This window comes from Bos grunniens, chromosome 24 (genome assembly GCF_055505025.1).
Source record: "Bos grunniens cultivar Pamir isolate PY7600 chromosome 24, Bosgru_T2T1.0, whole genome shotgun sequence".
In the NCBI taxonomy this organism is placed as follows: Eukaryota; Metazoa; Chordata; class Mammalia; order Artiodactyla; family Bovidae; genus Bos; species Bos grunniens.
Genome location: NC_141188.1, coordinates 48,373,719 through 48,390,922, shown reverse-complemented (window position 1 = coordinate 48,390,922; position 17,204 = coordinate 48,373,719). Strand labels below are relative to the sequence as shown.

The 17,204-nt window shown below is 40.0% G+C and overlaps 1 protein-coding gene across 11 annotated transcripts in view; it reads left to right on the top strand.

The window, feature by feature from the left end:
* Positions 1-17,204, top strand: part of HDHD2 (haloacid dehalogenase like hydrolase domain containing 2) — a 49,430-nt gene that overhangs the window by 23,998 nt on the left and 8,228 nt on the right. For 6 of the 11 annotated variants that reach the window (XM_086373406.1, XM_086373409.1, XM_086373408.1 and 3 more), the window contains exons 4-5: positions 1,837-1,921; positions 14,034-14,250. In XM_086373406.1, coding sequence (XP_086229532.1) covers positions 1,837-1,921; positions 14,034-14,250 — 302 coding nt within the window. Of the gene's footprint in view, positions 1-1,836; positions 1,922-8,075; positions 8,181-9,210; positions 9,729-14,033; positions 14,251-17,204 lie in introns of those variants that run through there. The other 5 variants (XR_015154035.1, XR_015154036.1, XM_086373412.1 and 2 more) reach the window with 3 other exon arrangements.

The window sequence follows — 17,204 nt, the reverse complement described above, 5'->3', positions numbered from 1 at the left end:
TGCCCTGTGGGGCCTCCCAAGACGGGCGGGTCATGGTGGAGAGGTCTGACAGAATGTGGTCCACTGGAGAAGGGAATGGCAAACCACTTCAGTATTCTTGCCTTGAGAACCCCATGAACAGTATGAAAAGGCAAAATGTTGGTGACTGCTAAAGCTGGGTGATGGATACATCAGAACTCATTATGAGCTAGTCTTTCCATTTTTTAACATCATTTATGTGTCTGCAACAACAAAAAAGACTGTTTGGGTGGCCTGTAGAACTAACCGCCCAGTGGGGGCTGGGGTAGGTCTCCGGGGTTGTGCCCCAGGAGCAGTATGCAGCCCCTCGCGTGCAGAGCTGATCTGGCGTCCCCAGTGTGCCTCTGCACACTGCCCTCTGCAGCTGGCTTGTTGACCCCAGCGGCACTGGAGACTGGAAGTTCCAGTTTGCCCTCCTGCCTCAGAATTTCCAGTGGCATTCTCCCAGTTGCTTTATGTTCCTAGCTTCCATTGAAGAGCCTGGGGTGAGCGCTTTTGATTGGCAGAACCTCCGTCTCAAGCCAGTACCCATAGCTGCAGAGAGGCTGGAAATACAAGTAGGCAGGGTTTTCAAGCGAGGGTGAGATCTGCTCCTCACCAAGCCTTATGAGCTAGTGGATTCCCCGGCTGTGAAAATGATATTCAGAAACTGGGCTGCCAAAAATAATGACACATACACTCTGTAATTAGTATATTTATATTTCTGGGCCAGCTGAAGTACTGCAAAACAGTCTTATCCAGACCTTTTACTTTATTTGAAGAAAGATTCTGGTTGTGCAGCAGTGAGCTAGAGTTGGCACATCTAAGCAGAATCCCTGGTCTGGAAGAAATCTTTGTTATTTAGTGTAAGACTGAACTTGCAATATGGAAATACCCAGAGTCGATGGGTTTTTGAAGGGAATGGAAATATCTTGGCTAATATTGAATATCTTAGCTAGTGGTAGATGGAGAAAATAAAAAGTGTACAAAAACTTCAGCTTTTCACTATAGCCACTGATTTTATTTTCTCCCTTCAACAAGCTGTAACCAATTACTCAGTACTCGTGGCTGCCGGTTAGGAGGGAATTGAAAATCTTGACTATCTGCTCTTTCTACTACTACTCCTCACATTTTGGTAGAATTGATAATGAGAATGCTTAAAGGCAGGCAATAAGAGAGGCAAATAGGAATCGGCATATGAATAATGCACAGACCCTTCAATCAGAGTTTTAGTAACTGTGATAGTGAATACCCTCGTTTGGTTCTTGTATCTAAAGTCTTGTCATCAGGTACCAAGGCCTTAAAAGATGTTTTCATTATAGAATGATATTTGTGGAACTAAATGTGGATTAGGTGTCGTGTAGAAAGCTGTAGGATCTACAGTGCATTCCATGTTTATCACGACTGTGTGTGCCTCAGCTATGTGGCTCAGAAAGTCTAATTTTCTTTGCCTCTTAGCTTTCCAGTCCCTCATCAGTTGCTATTGATCTGATAGCTCATAGAGAACTGTGGCTGTTCTTGTTGATTTTAATGAGTAAAGCTTTTTGAAGTTACAAATTGTTACTTGTTTGAGAACATCAGGTTACAAGTTTTAGTTCAGATCTTCTAGTTACTCAATAGGGTAAGACTGCAAAAGTAATATACAAAACTACTAGGAGACCTTTTTTTTTCTTTTAAGTATAGCTCATACTTCCAAAGTATACTGGGCAGGATAATCTCTTAAACTTCAGATTATTGCTACAACAAAAATTCGGACTTGGTTGCCTAAAACTGCTTTATTATAAATCGTGACATTACTGTTAATTGCATTTTTCAGTAATTTTTTCTTCACATTTTCAGGAATACAGACAAGCGATCCTAATGCTGTGGTCATAGGATTGGCACCAGAACATTTTCATTATCAAATTCTGAATCAAGCCTTCCGGTGAGTCTTTAGCTATTTATTTTTCATGTGATCATATACTCACTTGTTCTCTTCTTTTTCTTTTCTTTAAATAATTTTATTCATATATTTATTTATTTTTGGCTGTGCTGGGTCTTCATTGCTGTGTGAGCTTTCTCTAGTTGTGGTGAGGAGGGGCTACCCTCTGGTTCTGGTGAGAGGGCTTCTCATTGAGGTGCTTCTCTCGTGGAGCACAGGCTCTGTGGCATGTGGACTTCAGTAGTTGGGGCTCCTGGGCTCTGGTGCACGGGCTTAGTTGCTCTGAGGCATGTGGGATCTTCCCCGTCACAGATCGAACCTGTGTCTCCTGCATTGGAAGACAAATTCTTTACAACTGAGCCACCAGGGAAGACCCCCTTCTTCTCAAGTCTTTGTCATGTAAGGTTATACATGTTTTACTTTCGGCCACCTAGATTGTACGTGAGAACAAATATCTTAAAGATCACTTCAAGATCAATGTTAAATAATATTTATTACTGTCTTAGTTTTTTTTTTTTAATTATCAATATGTTAAAACGCAGTGATCACTGCAGTTTTTCTGATTTATAGGATCAATATTCTGGGGCAGAAATTCACAGTCAAATTGCAGCTGTTAAGCTCAGAGTTTTATCTTTTATTGTCACTCCTGTGACTCTTCACTAACTGTGATCTCTGAAGGAAAATAATATCCAGGCTGACTCACCCATAATAGTAAATGTGATTCTCCCTCCAGTGAGAATCCAGGCTACCAAAAAAAGTTGTCAGGTTTGACCATACTTTCAAACAAAGTATTTGATGAGTGATAATGGTTGGATGATCTGGGATTTTGGGCAGTAGGGAAGAAGAAAATTAGGTTCTGGTAGTGTCAACATGACTTGATGGACAGTTGGGTCAGGGGTGAAGTAGAACAGTGAGTCAGGGAGGACATCGAGATGTCTAAGTGTGTGTAATGGAGAATGTGCTCTGTGTGGGCTCAGGAGGTGATGCGTTTAGGGTGAGGTCCTTTGAACTGTGGGCCTCTAAGTGGAGGTGTTCCAGCGGCTGTTGGTAGAAATTGGAGAACCATAGCCTACAGGTAAAATGTTATAAATCTTCTCTTGCGTGTGTGTGTTTTACCTGTAGGACCTTCTCACTGCTGTTTCCAAAAGGCAAGCTGCATACTGGTTCTACTTCCTAAAATAAATTGAGTCAAAATTTATTTGCAAATCTGCTCTAGAGTGAGACTGATTTAATTTTTCCCCTTGGATTTTTCATTTTTATAAACTTTTCATTTTTTATCTTGCCTTTTACTTGTTGGATATTAAGCAGTGTGATTTGCCTTTAAATTTATGACAAGTTAAGTAGTCCTACACATTGCATAGATGTACTTTAACTTAAAAAAGATTTCTTTAACAGCTTAGTAAATTTTTGGAATTTAACATCATTTTATTACCAGTGCAAAGGTGTTCAAGAATCACTCTAACTTATACTTGATGTAGAATTCACTTCTTGATGTAAATATATGTCCTAGAATCAGAATGTTAAAACTTGTTACAAGGTTCACACATCTGGGCACATTATTTGATCTTGAAGATGGCTGTCCTCATGTACAGTCTGTGTGGCCGGAAATAACACTACTGAATGCACTTTTGTCTGTGACTCTCGGTGTCTGTGATAGTCAAGCCTTCATTTAAATAAAAACAAATTCACTTTTATAATTGCTCAGACATTATTTCCCAGAGATCCACTACTATGCCAGATAACTTGAGTATTAAAATTTCTTTCCTTCACCTACTTCAGTTTTCTGTTCTAGCTTCTTTGGGTATAGAGGTACAAGGGGATTATCTCACCTGCTCCTTAAGTAAGGTTTGTAACTATACCAAAAGCAGTTTTCATTTGAAATGGAGAATCTGCTATTATTTCTTCCTTCCGAGTTTACCCCCTACTACATTTTATTCAGTTCTTGAACCACAGAATTCAAGGAGAAGGTATTGATTGATTTTAGCTGGTAATTTGGGAAGGACATATTTAATAGGAAGTTGGGAGGTCTCTGTCTTAGATAAATACTAGACTCAGGGTAATAAAAATGTATGTTGACATAATACTGAATTTGTAATTGCTCGGATGCTGTCTTAATTAGTACACTTCCCTAACCATATTGATTTTTTTAAACACTACATTTTAAAGCATTATAGTGCACTTATAAGTCAACTCTAATTTCACAAATGCACTTAACAGCTGGTTGGAAAGTTAACAGAAGGATTTTAGGTCTTGCCCTTCTTTGCATATTGATGTCTCCACAGAGACTGTGCCTTCCAACCAATGACTACAGCTGTTTGGATTGTGAGTGGCAAATATAGACATCTCAGATGAACCACCAATTAGTTAAATTACTATTCAGGTTTATAATGAGAATATACATTGGATTTTAAATCCTGTTGCATTGAATACTAGCTTTAGAGGCATATTACCCATAGGCAAATATATCAGCCTTCCATGTTACACAAATATGTCTAAAATGTCTGAATAAAATTGAGAGCACTGAATTTTAAAGGATTGATTTTAGGGAAGGATAGGAACCACCAGTAGGGAATAGAGGTGATTTGGGTTTGGAGTCTATGAGACATTCAAATCCTAAAAGCCACTGATGTCTTTTTTCCTTTTGCCTAGTACTAAAAGGTATACAGCCATGAAATTAAAAGACGCTTACTCCTTGGAAGGAAAGTTATAACCAACCTAGATAGCATATTAAAAAGCAGAGATATTACTTTGCCAACAAAGGTCCGTCTAGTCAAGGCTATGGTTTTTCCTGTGGTCATGTATGGATGTGAGAGTTGGACTGTGAAGAAAACTGAGCACCAAAGAATTGATGCTTTTGAATGTGGCGTTGGAAAAGACTCTTGAGAGTCCCTTGGACTGCAAGGGTATCCAACCAGTCCATTCTAAAGGAGACCAGTCCTGGGTGTTCATTGGAAGGACTAATGCTGAGGCTGAAACTCCAATACTTTGGCCACCTCATGCAAAGAGTTGACTCATTGGAAAATACCCTGGTGCTGGGAGGGATTGGGGGCAGGAGGAGAAGGGGACGACAGAGGATAAGATGGCTGGATGGCATTATTGACTAGATGGACGTGAATCTGGGTGAACTCCGAGAGTTGGTGATGGACAGGGAGGCCTGGAGTGCTGCGATTCATGGGGTCGCAAAGAGTCAGACACGACTGAGTGACTGAACTGAACTGAAAAGGTATAAAGTATAATATAATAAATACCCATATGTCTATCAACCAATTTAAGAAATATAAGTTATCAACATGTTTGCTATCCCATATGTATCCCTCCTCAATTTTGTTAGCCAAAGCCCAAAAGTAATCCGGATGGTGAATTTTGTGTTTATTATCGCATTTCTTTATACTTGTAACACATACATAAGTATTTCTGGACAATATATAATATTATCTTGCATGTTTTATACTTTATATATTCATCAGTTTGCTTTCTTCTCTAGAAACAATGTATGATTCATCAATATGAATACCTGTAGGTCTAGTTCATTCATTTTCTCAGTTGTCTTATACCACCTTGTAGGAAGGTCTTTTTTTATCTTCTGATGTATTAGGGGAAAAAAGCTTGAGCATTTTAGTAATGGACCAATTTTAATTAAATTTGATGTTATCTATTAGGAGAAATGCTACCTGGGTAAGCAGATCACTTAATCTAAATGAACTTAGCATTAACAAGCCCAAAAATAAGTAATACATCATTGTGGAAATTTTGAAATGCTCAAAAAAGAAATGTGAATAAACAGAATTACCCATGATTCTCCACCTAAGAGATCGACAATTAATATTTTAACATACGACTAGTTTGATCGACAATTAATATTTTAACATACAACTAGTTTGTTTCCAGGAACATATATATAGCCAAAACTGAGAATGTATATATGCTGTGTGGTTACTTGCCTTTTAAGTTTTTCTATATGCTTAAATATTCTTCTAAAACATACTTGATTCCCAGAGCATTTTCCACTTTAAAAAGTGTCATGCATTTCTGATTGTTGGTTATTTCCAGGTTTTATGAGTTAAATTTAAAAAAAAACTTCTGAACATATTTGTTAAGCAATGGTTATGTTTCCATAACATGTTTTCTCAGAAGTATAGTTGTGAGATCCCAGGAATTTTGGGAAAAAACTACATGGAATTGCTTAACCTAAGAAAAGTTCACAGAAAAAAATATTTTCTAAATTAAGAGCAGCTGTTCTCCGGCTTCTCTAGGAGCTTATTAAAATGTTGTTACAACTAAAGTGACATCATAGCTTTCATATTTAAATGCAGAGATGAAGGCTGCTTAAAAAAAAAAAAGTTTTATGTTTTGAACACTTTGTTAATGACTTCTTTCCTATAATTGTTACAAGGTATGAGAATCCTTCTGAAGTCTTAGAGGTATGCAGAAACCAGTTTCTCCTGTGTTTTGGGAAGAAATTCTTATCCCCATAAATGGTTTCTGTTGAATGTTGGATTGCTTTCCTTTCCCCTTCTCATTAAGAAAAATAAAAAGTTTTATATTTAATATATTCAGTTCCTTAGAAAGGGAAGAGGAGAAGGGGAGGGGAAAAAACTCAACAGAAATCAGTTTCTGCTGCCTTTGTACCACAACTCCTGAATCTTTTCTGAGAGCCCTGGCATAAGGAATTCTAGAATAGTGTGGCAGCAGGGCTTAAATTAGAAATATTTCTTTGGGCTTTTTCCATTTTGAAAGAGCTGACTGCTATGCAGTCTTTTTAATTAAAGTCCAGACTATAAAAATAAAACACTCCGGAGATAAGAAATTGTTGAAGACTTAAGAACTTGAGTTATTTAAAGCGTTCCATTAGTACATGCAGAAGAACAACTTTATATGCCAATTTGAAGATCACGGAATACCGAATTGAGTTTAATGTCAGTTACTACTCATTTTTTAATTAACTGGGAGATTCTTTTATGATCAAGGCAACTCTTGCCACTCGTAAGCGAAAGGTTTAGGTGAGTAAACTACATAAATACAGTATTACTGATCTTTTAAAATTTGATGTATAACCTATACAGTAAATTATACAGATTGTCAGTGTACAACTCAGTAAAAATTGACACATAGATACAGCAGCATAACCCCCACTCTGATGAAGATACAAAACATTTCCAGCACCCTAGAAGGTTCTCTATGCTAGTCAGTACCACACCTTCCTCAGGGAAACCGTTACTCTGACTTCTGTCAATATTGCAAGTTTTCAATCTTCATATGATTGAAATCATACAGTTGTAGCATTTTTTTTATTTTGGTCTACTTTTGAGATTTATCCAGGCTGTTGCATGTAGCAGTACTGTGTTTTTGTTTTGTTTGTTCTTTATTTTTCTTGTGGTATTGTAGTCTGTTGTATGGCAATTCCACAATTTATTCGATCAATAACGGACATTTGGATTTTTCCATTTTTGGCTCTTAAGAAAGCTTCTATGAACGTTCGTCTACATGTTTTTTGGGGACATACCCATTTATTTCTTTGGGGTCTTTATCTGGGAAATTACTGGATAATAGATAAGTGCCTGCTTAGCTTTAGTCAATATTGCTAAGTAATTTTACACAGTGATTTTATGGAGTCATACGTTCCCACTAGCTATGAACCAGAGTTCCACCAGTCTCTCCTTAGTCTGTGTCACTATGGCTATTCTTTCTGGTGTGTATAGTGGTATCTTACTGGGTTTTAATTTGTATTTCCCTAGTGAGTAATGTTGCTGAAGCCTTTTCACATACTTACTGGCCATTGGGTAACTTGTTTTGTGATCTCCCCATTCAAATGTTTTCTCCTTTCTGAAGCTTATAGTTTTCTTAGAGGTTTGTTGGAGTCCTGTGTGTGTTGTGTATACAAGTCTTTGGTTGGATATATGTCCTACAGATATCTTATTTCTGTCGGTGGTTTGCATTCTCTTAATAGTATGAGAACAGGACATTTTTAATTTTGATGGAGTCTAATTTGTCAGTATTTTCTTCTGTTGTGCTTAACCCACCTCAGGGTCATGAAGATACTCTCCATATGTTTTCTTCTGCAAGCTTTATTGTTCTACCGTTAGCAGTTAGGTCTAGGGCTTGTTTTGAATGGATTTTTATGAATTGTGTGAAGTAAATTTCACTTTTTTCTTTACAGATATCCTGTTGTTTCTGTAACATTTACTGCGTCAGATCCATTCTTTCAAGAGCCTCACAGAATTGCAGTGACATTTTAGTGCTTTGACATAAATCAAGTGACTATGTAAGTGTGGCTCTGTTTCACATTTGTGCAGTTCCACACTGTCTTGGATACTACAGCTTTATAATAAATCTTAATGTCTGGTAGTATACATTCTTTAACTCAGTCCTTTTTAAGATTCTACATCCTTTCCATGTGAATTTTGAAATCAACTTGTCTGTTTCTACCAAAAAGGCTCACTAGGAGTTTGATTGGTCCTTCATTAAATCTACAGATTTGGGTAGAACTTACTGAATAATAGTGTGCTGCCAGTGTATGAAAATGGAATATATCTCCATTTATTTAGATTTTATTTTTACATTTTTCAGCAGTATGGGTTTTTTTTTTTTTTTTCTAGAGTACATTTTCTAGAGTATGGGTTAGTTATTTTGTTAAGTTAATCTTTCTATTTCCTGTTTGATGTGATTGTAAGTAGTATTTTGTTAATTTTGTTTTTAATTGTTCATTGCTAATATGGAGAAATATGATTGAGATTTTGTATGTTAACCTTGTGTTTATTCATTGACCTTCTTACATTCACTTGCTAATTCTAATAATTTATTTGTAAAATCTTTTGAATTGAATTTTCTACATAGATAATTGTGTCAACCACAAATAATGACAATTTTACTTCTCCCCTACCAGTCTTTGTATTTTCATTTGTTTTTCTTTATTATACTCTCTGGGACCCCAACTACAATACCAAACAGAAGTGGTGATAGTGGGTAGCCTACTATAAGTGAGAAAATTGCTGTGTTAATATGACACTGGAGATATTCTGGGGGTTTCAATTAAGTGTTGATGGGATTATCTCTTGATATATTTAATGATTTGCTGTTGTTTTGATTTGAACTTTTAGTAGTTTGTGTTGTCAGATTGATTGGTGTTCATTTTAATTGTATTGAATGTCAAGGTTTTTTGTTGTCCTGGTTTTTTTGAGAGGTGTGTACGGGGTCTTTGATGCTGCATGCTGGCTTCTCTGGTTGTGGCAAGTGGGGGTGCTTTCAGGCTGTGGTGTGCAGGCTTCTCATTGCCGTGGTTTCTCTCGTTGCAGAGCATGGGCTCCAGGGAACGGGCTCTGTAGTTGTCGGGCACAGGCTTAGCTGCCCCACCGCAGGCGGAGTCTTCCCAGACCAGGGATCAAACCCATGTCCCCTGCGTTGGCAGGCAGACTTGTAACCACTGGACGACCAGGGAAGTCCATGAAGGTGAAGATTTGGGCATCATCTAGTTGTTGTTCTCAACTCTGGACATTTTTGCTCCCAGGGGGACATTTGCCATTGTTTGGAGACGTTGGTTGTCACAACTGGGGGAAAAGAGTACATCTAGTGGGTAGCGCCATAGATGCTGCCAAACATCCAACAGGGATAAGACAGCCTCCTCTCACAATAAAGCATTTTTCAGTAAAAAATGTCAGTGTTGAGGTTGCAAGACCTAATCTGATTCAGTTCCTTCATTTGATAAGAAACTGAGACCCACAAATGTGAAGTGATTTACTGTTACCTATTTTAAGTAGCACAGACACTACCCTTCCCATATTTATGAATAAAAATCATTATCATTACTGTCAAATATTATGAAAAAGTTTGCATATATCATCTTTATTCCCCAAAAAGGTAAGCATTATTCTGCATGTTATAGATCAGGATCAGGATACTGAGGCATATAGTGCTTCATCCATTAATGAATTTATTCAGTAAGTGTCTAGTGAAAGGTCCCAGAGTTTGGGCTTTTTTAAATATAATTTTATTTATTTATTTAATTTTTTGGCTGTGCTAGGTCTTCTTTGCTTTGCGTGGGTGCTTTTCTAGTTGGGGCCAGTGGGAGCTACTTTCTAGCTGTGCGGGCTTTTTATCATGGTGGCTTCTCTTGTTGTAGTGCACAGGCTCGAGAGCGTGTGGGCTTCAGTAGCTGTGGTGTGTGCGCTCGGTAGTTGCGGTTGCTGGACTCTAGAGCCCAGACTCAGTAGTTGTGGCCTTTGGGCTTAGTTGCTCTGTGACATGTGGGATCCTCCCAGCCCAGGGATCGAACTCACATCTCCTGCATTGGCAGGTGGATTCCTTACCACTGAGCCCCCAAGGAAGTACCCCATGACTTGTTTTTTATTTCGCTTTGGATTTTTTTTTTTTTTTTTGAAGTAAGAAATACAGTGATGAGCAAGACTGATGGGCATAGTGGAGACTATATGGTAGCGAGGAAGACAAACCACACACAGCTGAGTAAGAATTATAAACTATGGAAAGTTGATCGGATCAGATCAGATCAGATCAGATCAGTCACTCAGTCGTGTCCGACTCTTTGCGACCCCATGAATTGCAGCACACCAGGCCTCCCTGTCCATCACCAACTCCCGGAGTTCACTGAGACTCACGTCCATCGAGTCGGTGATGCCATCCAGCCATCTCATCCTCTGTCGTCCCCTTCTCCTGCCCCCAATCCCTCCCAGCATCAGAGTCTTTTCCAATGAGTCAACTCTTCGCATGAGGTGGCCAAAGTACTGGAGTTTCAGCTTTAGCATCATTCCTTCCAAAGAAATCCCAGGGCTGATCTCCTTCAGAATGGACGGGTTGGATCTCCTTGCAGTCCAAGGGACTCTTGGAAAGTTGATAGAAAGGAAAAAAGATGAGATGGAGCTGAACTGTGAGGAGGAAGTCCACTTTGTAGGGAGATTGGCGATGGTGGCTTCTGTGTGCTGACTTCAAGCTGAGATCTGACAGGTGAGCAGAAGAAAGCTGTGTGCAAAGTATGGGGCAGTGCTTCAGGAGGAGGGAACACTGTGTGTAGGGCTGAAGCAGGAAGGAGTCTGACCTTCTTGGTGTGTAGTCAGCAATAGGGAAGGTGTCTTGAGATGGAGATGTAAGCGGTGGCCAGATGAGGCCAGGCCTCACCGGCTGCAGAGAGGACTTTGGCTTTTATACCCTTTGCAGTAAGAGGTTATTGAAAGGTTTTTAAGCTGAGCAAGGACATACATGATCTCGCCTGTACTTTTAAAACTCCTGCTATTGCCTGTACGATGGGTTGGTATAATAGGGCAACAGCAGAAAGCAGGAAGACGAGTTGACTATTGCAGAGGTTCAGCAGAGAAAGTAAGACTGGAGACGTTTTTATTTTTCTTTTGGACTCGGAAGTTATTGGATGTGCTTATAAAGGGATATGGAAGGGTGAGGGAAAGTAAGAAATCAGGGATGACTGCTAGGTTTCTGGCTTGAGCAATGGGGTGAATTTGCTAAGTTGAGAAAGACTGGGGGAGAGTCGTTTGGGGAGTGGGAAGGAAAGGACTCAGTAGTTTGATGTTGGGCAAATGGGAAGCTTCTGGCAGTTGCTTAAGCTGCCATGTAATTTCATTTCCACATGTTCCATTTTCAGCAGAAATGGTAAAAAGTTGATCTTGTGTTTTTGTTTTTGTTTTTTCCTAGAAAAGTGGTTTTCTGGAGTTCTGGGTTCCTGCTCTCCTTGGTCTCAGCTGGCATTGCCGGATGATCTTGTAAAACGGGATGTGCTGGACTTGGTGTTCTTTACCATCCCTTTCAATAATGTGCTCCCTGGCTAGGTCTTTTTTATAGTTTTTTTCCCTTTGCCTACATGGAATTTATAGCCAAGGATTTCTGCTTGAGGCCTTCTTGATGCCTTTTTTTCTTGTTTCTTGTACCTCGATGGACTTATAGTCAAATAGAGATAGAAATCCTCAGATTTCTTGCTGATACGTTACTTCTGATAACAAAGAAATCAATTGCCCCGCCTAGGAAATGTACCGGAGAAGGCAATGGCACCCCACTCCAGTACTCTTGCCTGGAAAATCCCATGGACGGAGGAGCCTGGTAGGCTGCAGTCCATGGAGTCGCTAAGAGTCGGACACGACTGAGCGACTTCACTTTCACTTCTCACTCTCATGCATTGGAGAAGGCAATGGCAACCCACTCCAGTGTTCTTGCTTGGAGAATCCCAGGGACGGGGGAGCCTGTTGGGCTGCCGTCTATGGGGTCGCACAGAGTCAGACACAACTGAAGTGACTTAGCAGCAGCAGCAGCAGCAGGAAATGTACAAACACCTCTAAGTTGTATGGTGTCTATTTTCTCATATTTTTGGAAGTGTTAATTATTAAAAAAAAAACTTTTAATCTGTGTCCTAGAAAATAATTTACCTTTCAGTCTATCCTGAACATGCCTTGGCTCTAAATCTTCTGCTATACAGAGAACAATGACAGAAGCAGGAGCCACTTCGCTGAGAGATGCCTATTCTCCAGGCCCATGTGGAACCAGTTCCCATTTAGAGAAATGCAGAGGAACCCACAGTTTCAGCCCTTCCAGGGAAGGCACTAAAGCACTGCCTGGGAATTAAGTACACACATCAATCAAGCTGATAAGTCTTATACCCAGTTAATATATAATAAAATATTAACAAAGCTAAATCAAATGAGTTTTTAGTTTAGCTGTGTAAGTGAAAAGCAATTTTGAGGTCTGTTGCATAAAGAATTCCAGTTCCGTGGTAGAGTAGCAAATAAATGGGATTGGGGGCAGGATGACAAGAGGGGAGATAGATAAATCACTCATTATTCTCTCCTTTCGATCAGCTGTGGTTCTTTAGGGCCAGCATAGTGGCCTTATCAGGTTTCCTAACTGTTGGATTTTAAGATCTGCTTAAGAAATAAATTTGTATTAATATTAGAGAATAAATTTGAAGGATCCATTCTGTGCTGTGAGCAGTTCGTAGTAACTAACAATAAGGCCCTGTAATAGGCCAGTATTGGTTTTTACTTAATAAAATATTTAATCATAAATGTCTGAATCCTGCATCTCCCACAGGAAGGCATTTCCATGCCCACTGACAAGAATCATTTAGCAGTTTCATAGTTGAGCGCTTAATTACTCATAATTGTGAAGGGTAAGATGTGATGAATTCTGCCTCAATGGACATACTAAATATTTTAACTAAGTAGATGACTTAAAGTAAATTAAGCTAGTGAGATCATTTATTCCATTGGTTAAAAGCAGCTTGAGAAGACTATCATGTTCCGTATATGATGAGATGATAATAGCTGTGTGACTCTTTGCTGTGTGCCTATATGTAGGCTGCAGTGTTGAGATGGATGGCAGATTATTTTTGGATGGGGTTGATGGGGTTTGAGGGATTTCTTTTATTATGTTATGCCTGAGTCACTAATGAGGATCCTTACCTATATACAGTTTGGTTCTCTAACAAGAAAACTCTTCGTGCCCTTTCCGTTGGTCCTACATCAGGAAAAAGGAAGGGGCTTGACATTTCCCCTTAAGCCTTACTGCTTTGTCCTTCAGTGAAAACGGCCTGATTTTCAAAGTAACAGCAGAAGCAGTCAAAGGGTAAAATGAAGAGGGGATGATACAAGCAGAAAATATTTGTAAAATGCTCTATGAAATTTCTGAATTAGAATCTCACATTTTGGAGTAGAGAAAAGAGGCAGCCAGGTGTTTTAGGAGTTGGCTAAACGTGTCACTGCACAGCAGTTGAGCCACTGTAAAAGGCTCAGGAGCCTCCTACTTACCATTAGGGAGGTTGAAACAACTTGTCTCATTAAGTTAAGCTTCTTCCCTCGAGTGCCTTATTTAGCTTTACTTCTCTTAATTCTCTTTCCCTGATGATTTGGGTAAAGCGTCTGAAACCACTAAAGGTAAAAGGTTGAAGCAATCCCAAATTTAATAATCCATCACCTTTCTTCAGTGTATCTGAGTGCAATTCCCAGCAGTTCCTAGCAAATTCATTAGAAGACAGCAAGTCATTAAAAGTTAATACGAAACTATTTGTCTCTGTGAGTGAATAAAACTACTTTGTAAGTCTGACAGTCTTTTCCACTCATAAAAAAGCATTGCTTTTAGCCAGTTTCCATTGTCTCTGACTCTCTAGGTTACTCCTGGATGGAGCGCCTCTGATAGCAATCCACAAAGCTAGGTATTACAAGAGGAAGGATGGCTTAGCCCTGGGGCCTGGACCATTTGTGACTGCTTTAGAGTATGCCACCGATACCAAAGCCACGGTCGTGGGGAAACCAGAGAAAACGTTCTTTTTGGAGGCGTTGCGGGGCACTGGCTGTGAACCTGAGGAGACCGTTATGATTGGAGATGTAAGTAGAAGAGCCCAGGAAACGCCCTGGGCTCACCTGTCCTGCTGGGAGGAGCCAGCTTCAAAGCAGTGCTTTGAAACACGAGCAGACCCGTTATTGGTGATTGTCAGGTGGTAATAAGAGGCCACCCATAAAGCAGGCTTTCCAGTAGTTGTTCACTGGTATTCTAAAGAACTGAATTGTTGATTATTTCTGACAGTCTTCACAGTGTGATGAGATATATACAATTCAAAAGACCATCAGATACAAGACAATTAAATGCTTTATATGTCCTTTTGAAGATAACTTAGATTTGTTTTTTACTATTCCTTAATGCAGAGACCACCTGTACCTAAAGAATTCTCTCACTATTGATTTTTTTTTTTTTGCTAGTACATACTTTATGGAAAAACTTCCCAATTTGCCAGAGATAGCTAAAGATATCGATTGCCTCAGGCCTTTGAGTGGCAGGGCTGGCTCTGGTGACCAGATGCCCTAGCCAGTGACCTTTGGCTGTGAGCACGTTGTCAGTCTACCCTGGTAAGAAAGGCAATACCAAAGAATGTTCAAACTGCTGCACAACTGCACTCATCTCACACACTAGCAAAGTAATGCTCAAAATTCTCCAAGCCAGGCTTCAGCAGTCCGTGAACCGTGAATGTCCAGATGTTCAAGCTGGATTTAGAAAAGGCAGAGGAACCAGAGATCAAATTGCCAACATCCATTGGATCATCCAAAAAGCAAGAGAGTTCCAGAAAAACATCTACTTCTGCTTTATTGACTACACCAAAGGCTTTGACTGTGTGAATCACAACAAACTGTGGAAAATTCTGAAAGAGATGGGAATACCAGAGCACCTGACCTGCGTCCTGAGAAATCTGTACGCAGGTCAAGAAGCAACAGTTAGAACCGGACATGGAACAACACACTGGTCCCAAATGGGAAAAGGAGTACATCAAGGCTGTATATTGTCACCCTGCTTATTTAACTTCCATGCAGAATACATGATGCAAAATGCTAGGCTGGATGAAGCAGAAGCTAGAATCAAGATTGCTGCGAGAAATATCAATAACCTCAGATATGCAGATGACACCACCCTTGTGGCAGAAAGTGAAGAACTAAAGAGCCTCTTGATGAAAGTAAAAAAGGAGAGAAAAAGTTGGTTTAAAGCTCAACATTCAGAAAACTAAGATCATGGCATCCGGTCCCATCACTTTGTGGCAAATAGATGGGGAAACAGTGGAAACAGTGTCAGACTTTATTTTCTTGTGCTCCAAAATCACTGCAGATGGTGACTGCAGCCATGAAATTAAAAGACGCTTGCTCCTTGGAAGAAAAGCTATGACAAACTTAGACAGCATATTAAAAAGCAGAGACATTACTTTGCCAACAAAGATCCATCTAGTCAAAGCTATGATTTTTCCAGGAGTCACGTATGGATGTCAAAGTTGGACTATAAAGAAAGCTGAACACCGAACAATTGATGCTTTTGAACTGTGGTGTCGGAGAAGCCTCTTGAGAGTCCTTTGGACTGCAAGGAGATCCAACCAGTCCATCCTAAAGGAGATCAGTCCCGAATATTCATTGGAAGGACTGATGCTGAAGCTCCAATACTCTGGCCACCTGATGCAAAGAACTGATTCATTTGAAAAGACCCTGATGCTGGGAAAGATTGAAGGCGGGAGGAGAAGGGGACGACAGAGGATGCGATGGTTGGATGACATCACTGACTCGATGGACATGCGTTTGAGTAAGCTCTGGGAGTTGGTGATGGACAGGGAAGCCTGGCGTGCTGCAATCCGTAGGGTCACAAAGAGTCGGAGACGACTGAGCGACTGAACTTACTGGGAAAACATTATTTTCTGTCTGTGCTGTGAGGGGAAAAGTACTGGAAAGCACACTATCTTGTGGTCAGTAGTAGGTGGCAAGGATTATATTTCAATTTTAAATAATAATGCCTTAGGCTGGAAGGGACCATCAGGATTGTCTGGTCCGAACCTCCTCACTTTATCAGCTGAGAAACCTTAGCCCAGAGAGGTAGTCCCAGAGCTGATGAGTGGCATGGCTGGAAGTAGAACTCGAGGCCGGACTCCCTCCAGAAGAAACTGTAGATCCCCTGCTGTCTTGAACTGTGCGAGTGCTCATGGATCGCAATCTTCCTGACTGCCGTCTCCTACTTCTAGGTTCCTGAACCAAACCCAGTAGGCTGTCACTGGACTCAGGACTGCTTTGAAAAACTGTCTTTTCAGTAACAACTTTTCCCTCTGGCAGGCCTTTAGCTGACTTTTCTAGGCAAATGTGTGTTCAAGAAAGTGGTCACCCTAGCCTGGAGATTCCGGAATTCTTTGTCCCTGGAGACACTGCTATTGGGACAGCATGGAAGGTGGGAAGGGCACGTGATAGCAGAGTTCAGCTGCCTGGAGGGGTGTTGTCTGAGAGAGGGTGGCTTTTCCCTCTCTTTCCATGTCTACTTTTCCCCTCTCCTTCAGCCTTTCCCTCTCCCCCATCTTGCCTGCTTCAACAAGGCAGGTTTAGATGCAACAGAAAAGGTTTTAAGTTTGACCTTGAGTGAAGATTTTGAGAGAAATTCTGAGACTCATTTCCAAGGGTGGTTGTTAAATTACATGAATGATTTTAACGGAAAAGTTTTTCTTTGGGCATGATCTGAATAAATTCTTATAGACATGAGATGGCAGGATTGATTTTATTGATGTTTCTTCCATTTCTTGGATTTTTATTGCCTTGCATTTATCACAGTTAGCTGAGTATATTCACCCCTATCTTGAGTAAAAATTGAAAAACAAGAGCTTCCCTTTTAAACTGGTCTGTTATTCCTAAGTGTGAAGACAATCTCAAAATCTGTTTAAGTATACGGTCTGACTTGATTCCTCCTGTTACTGACAGTTGGATGAAAAGTAAGGATAATGTCTTACGTAGGCAGCATGAGAGCTGTCTTCTGAACCTAGTTCACTCAC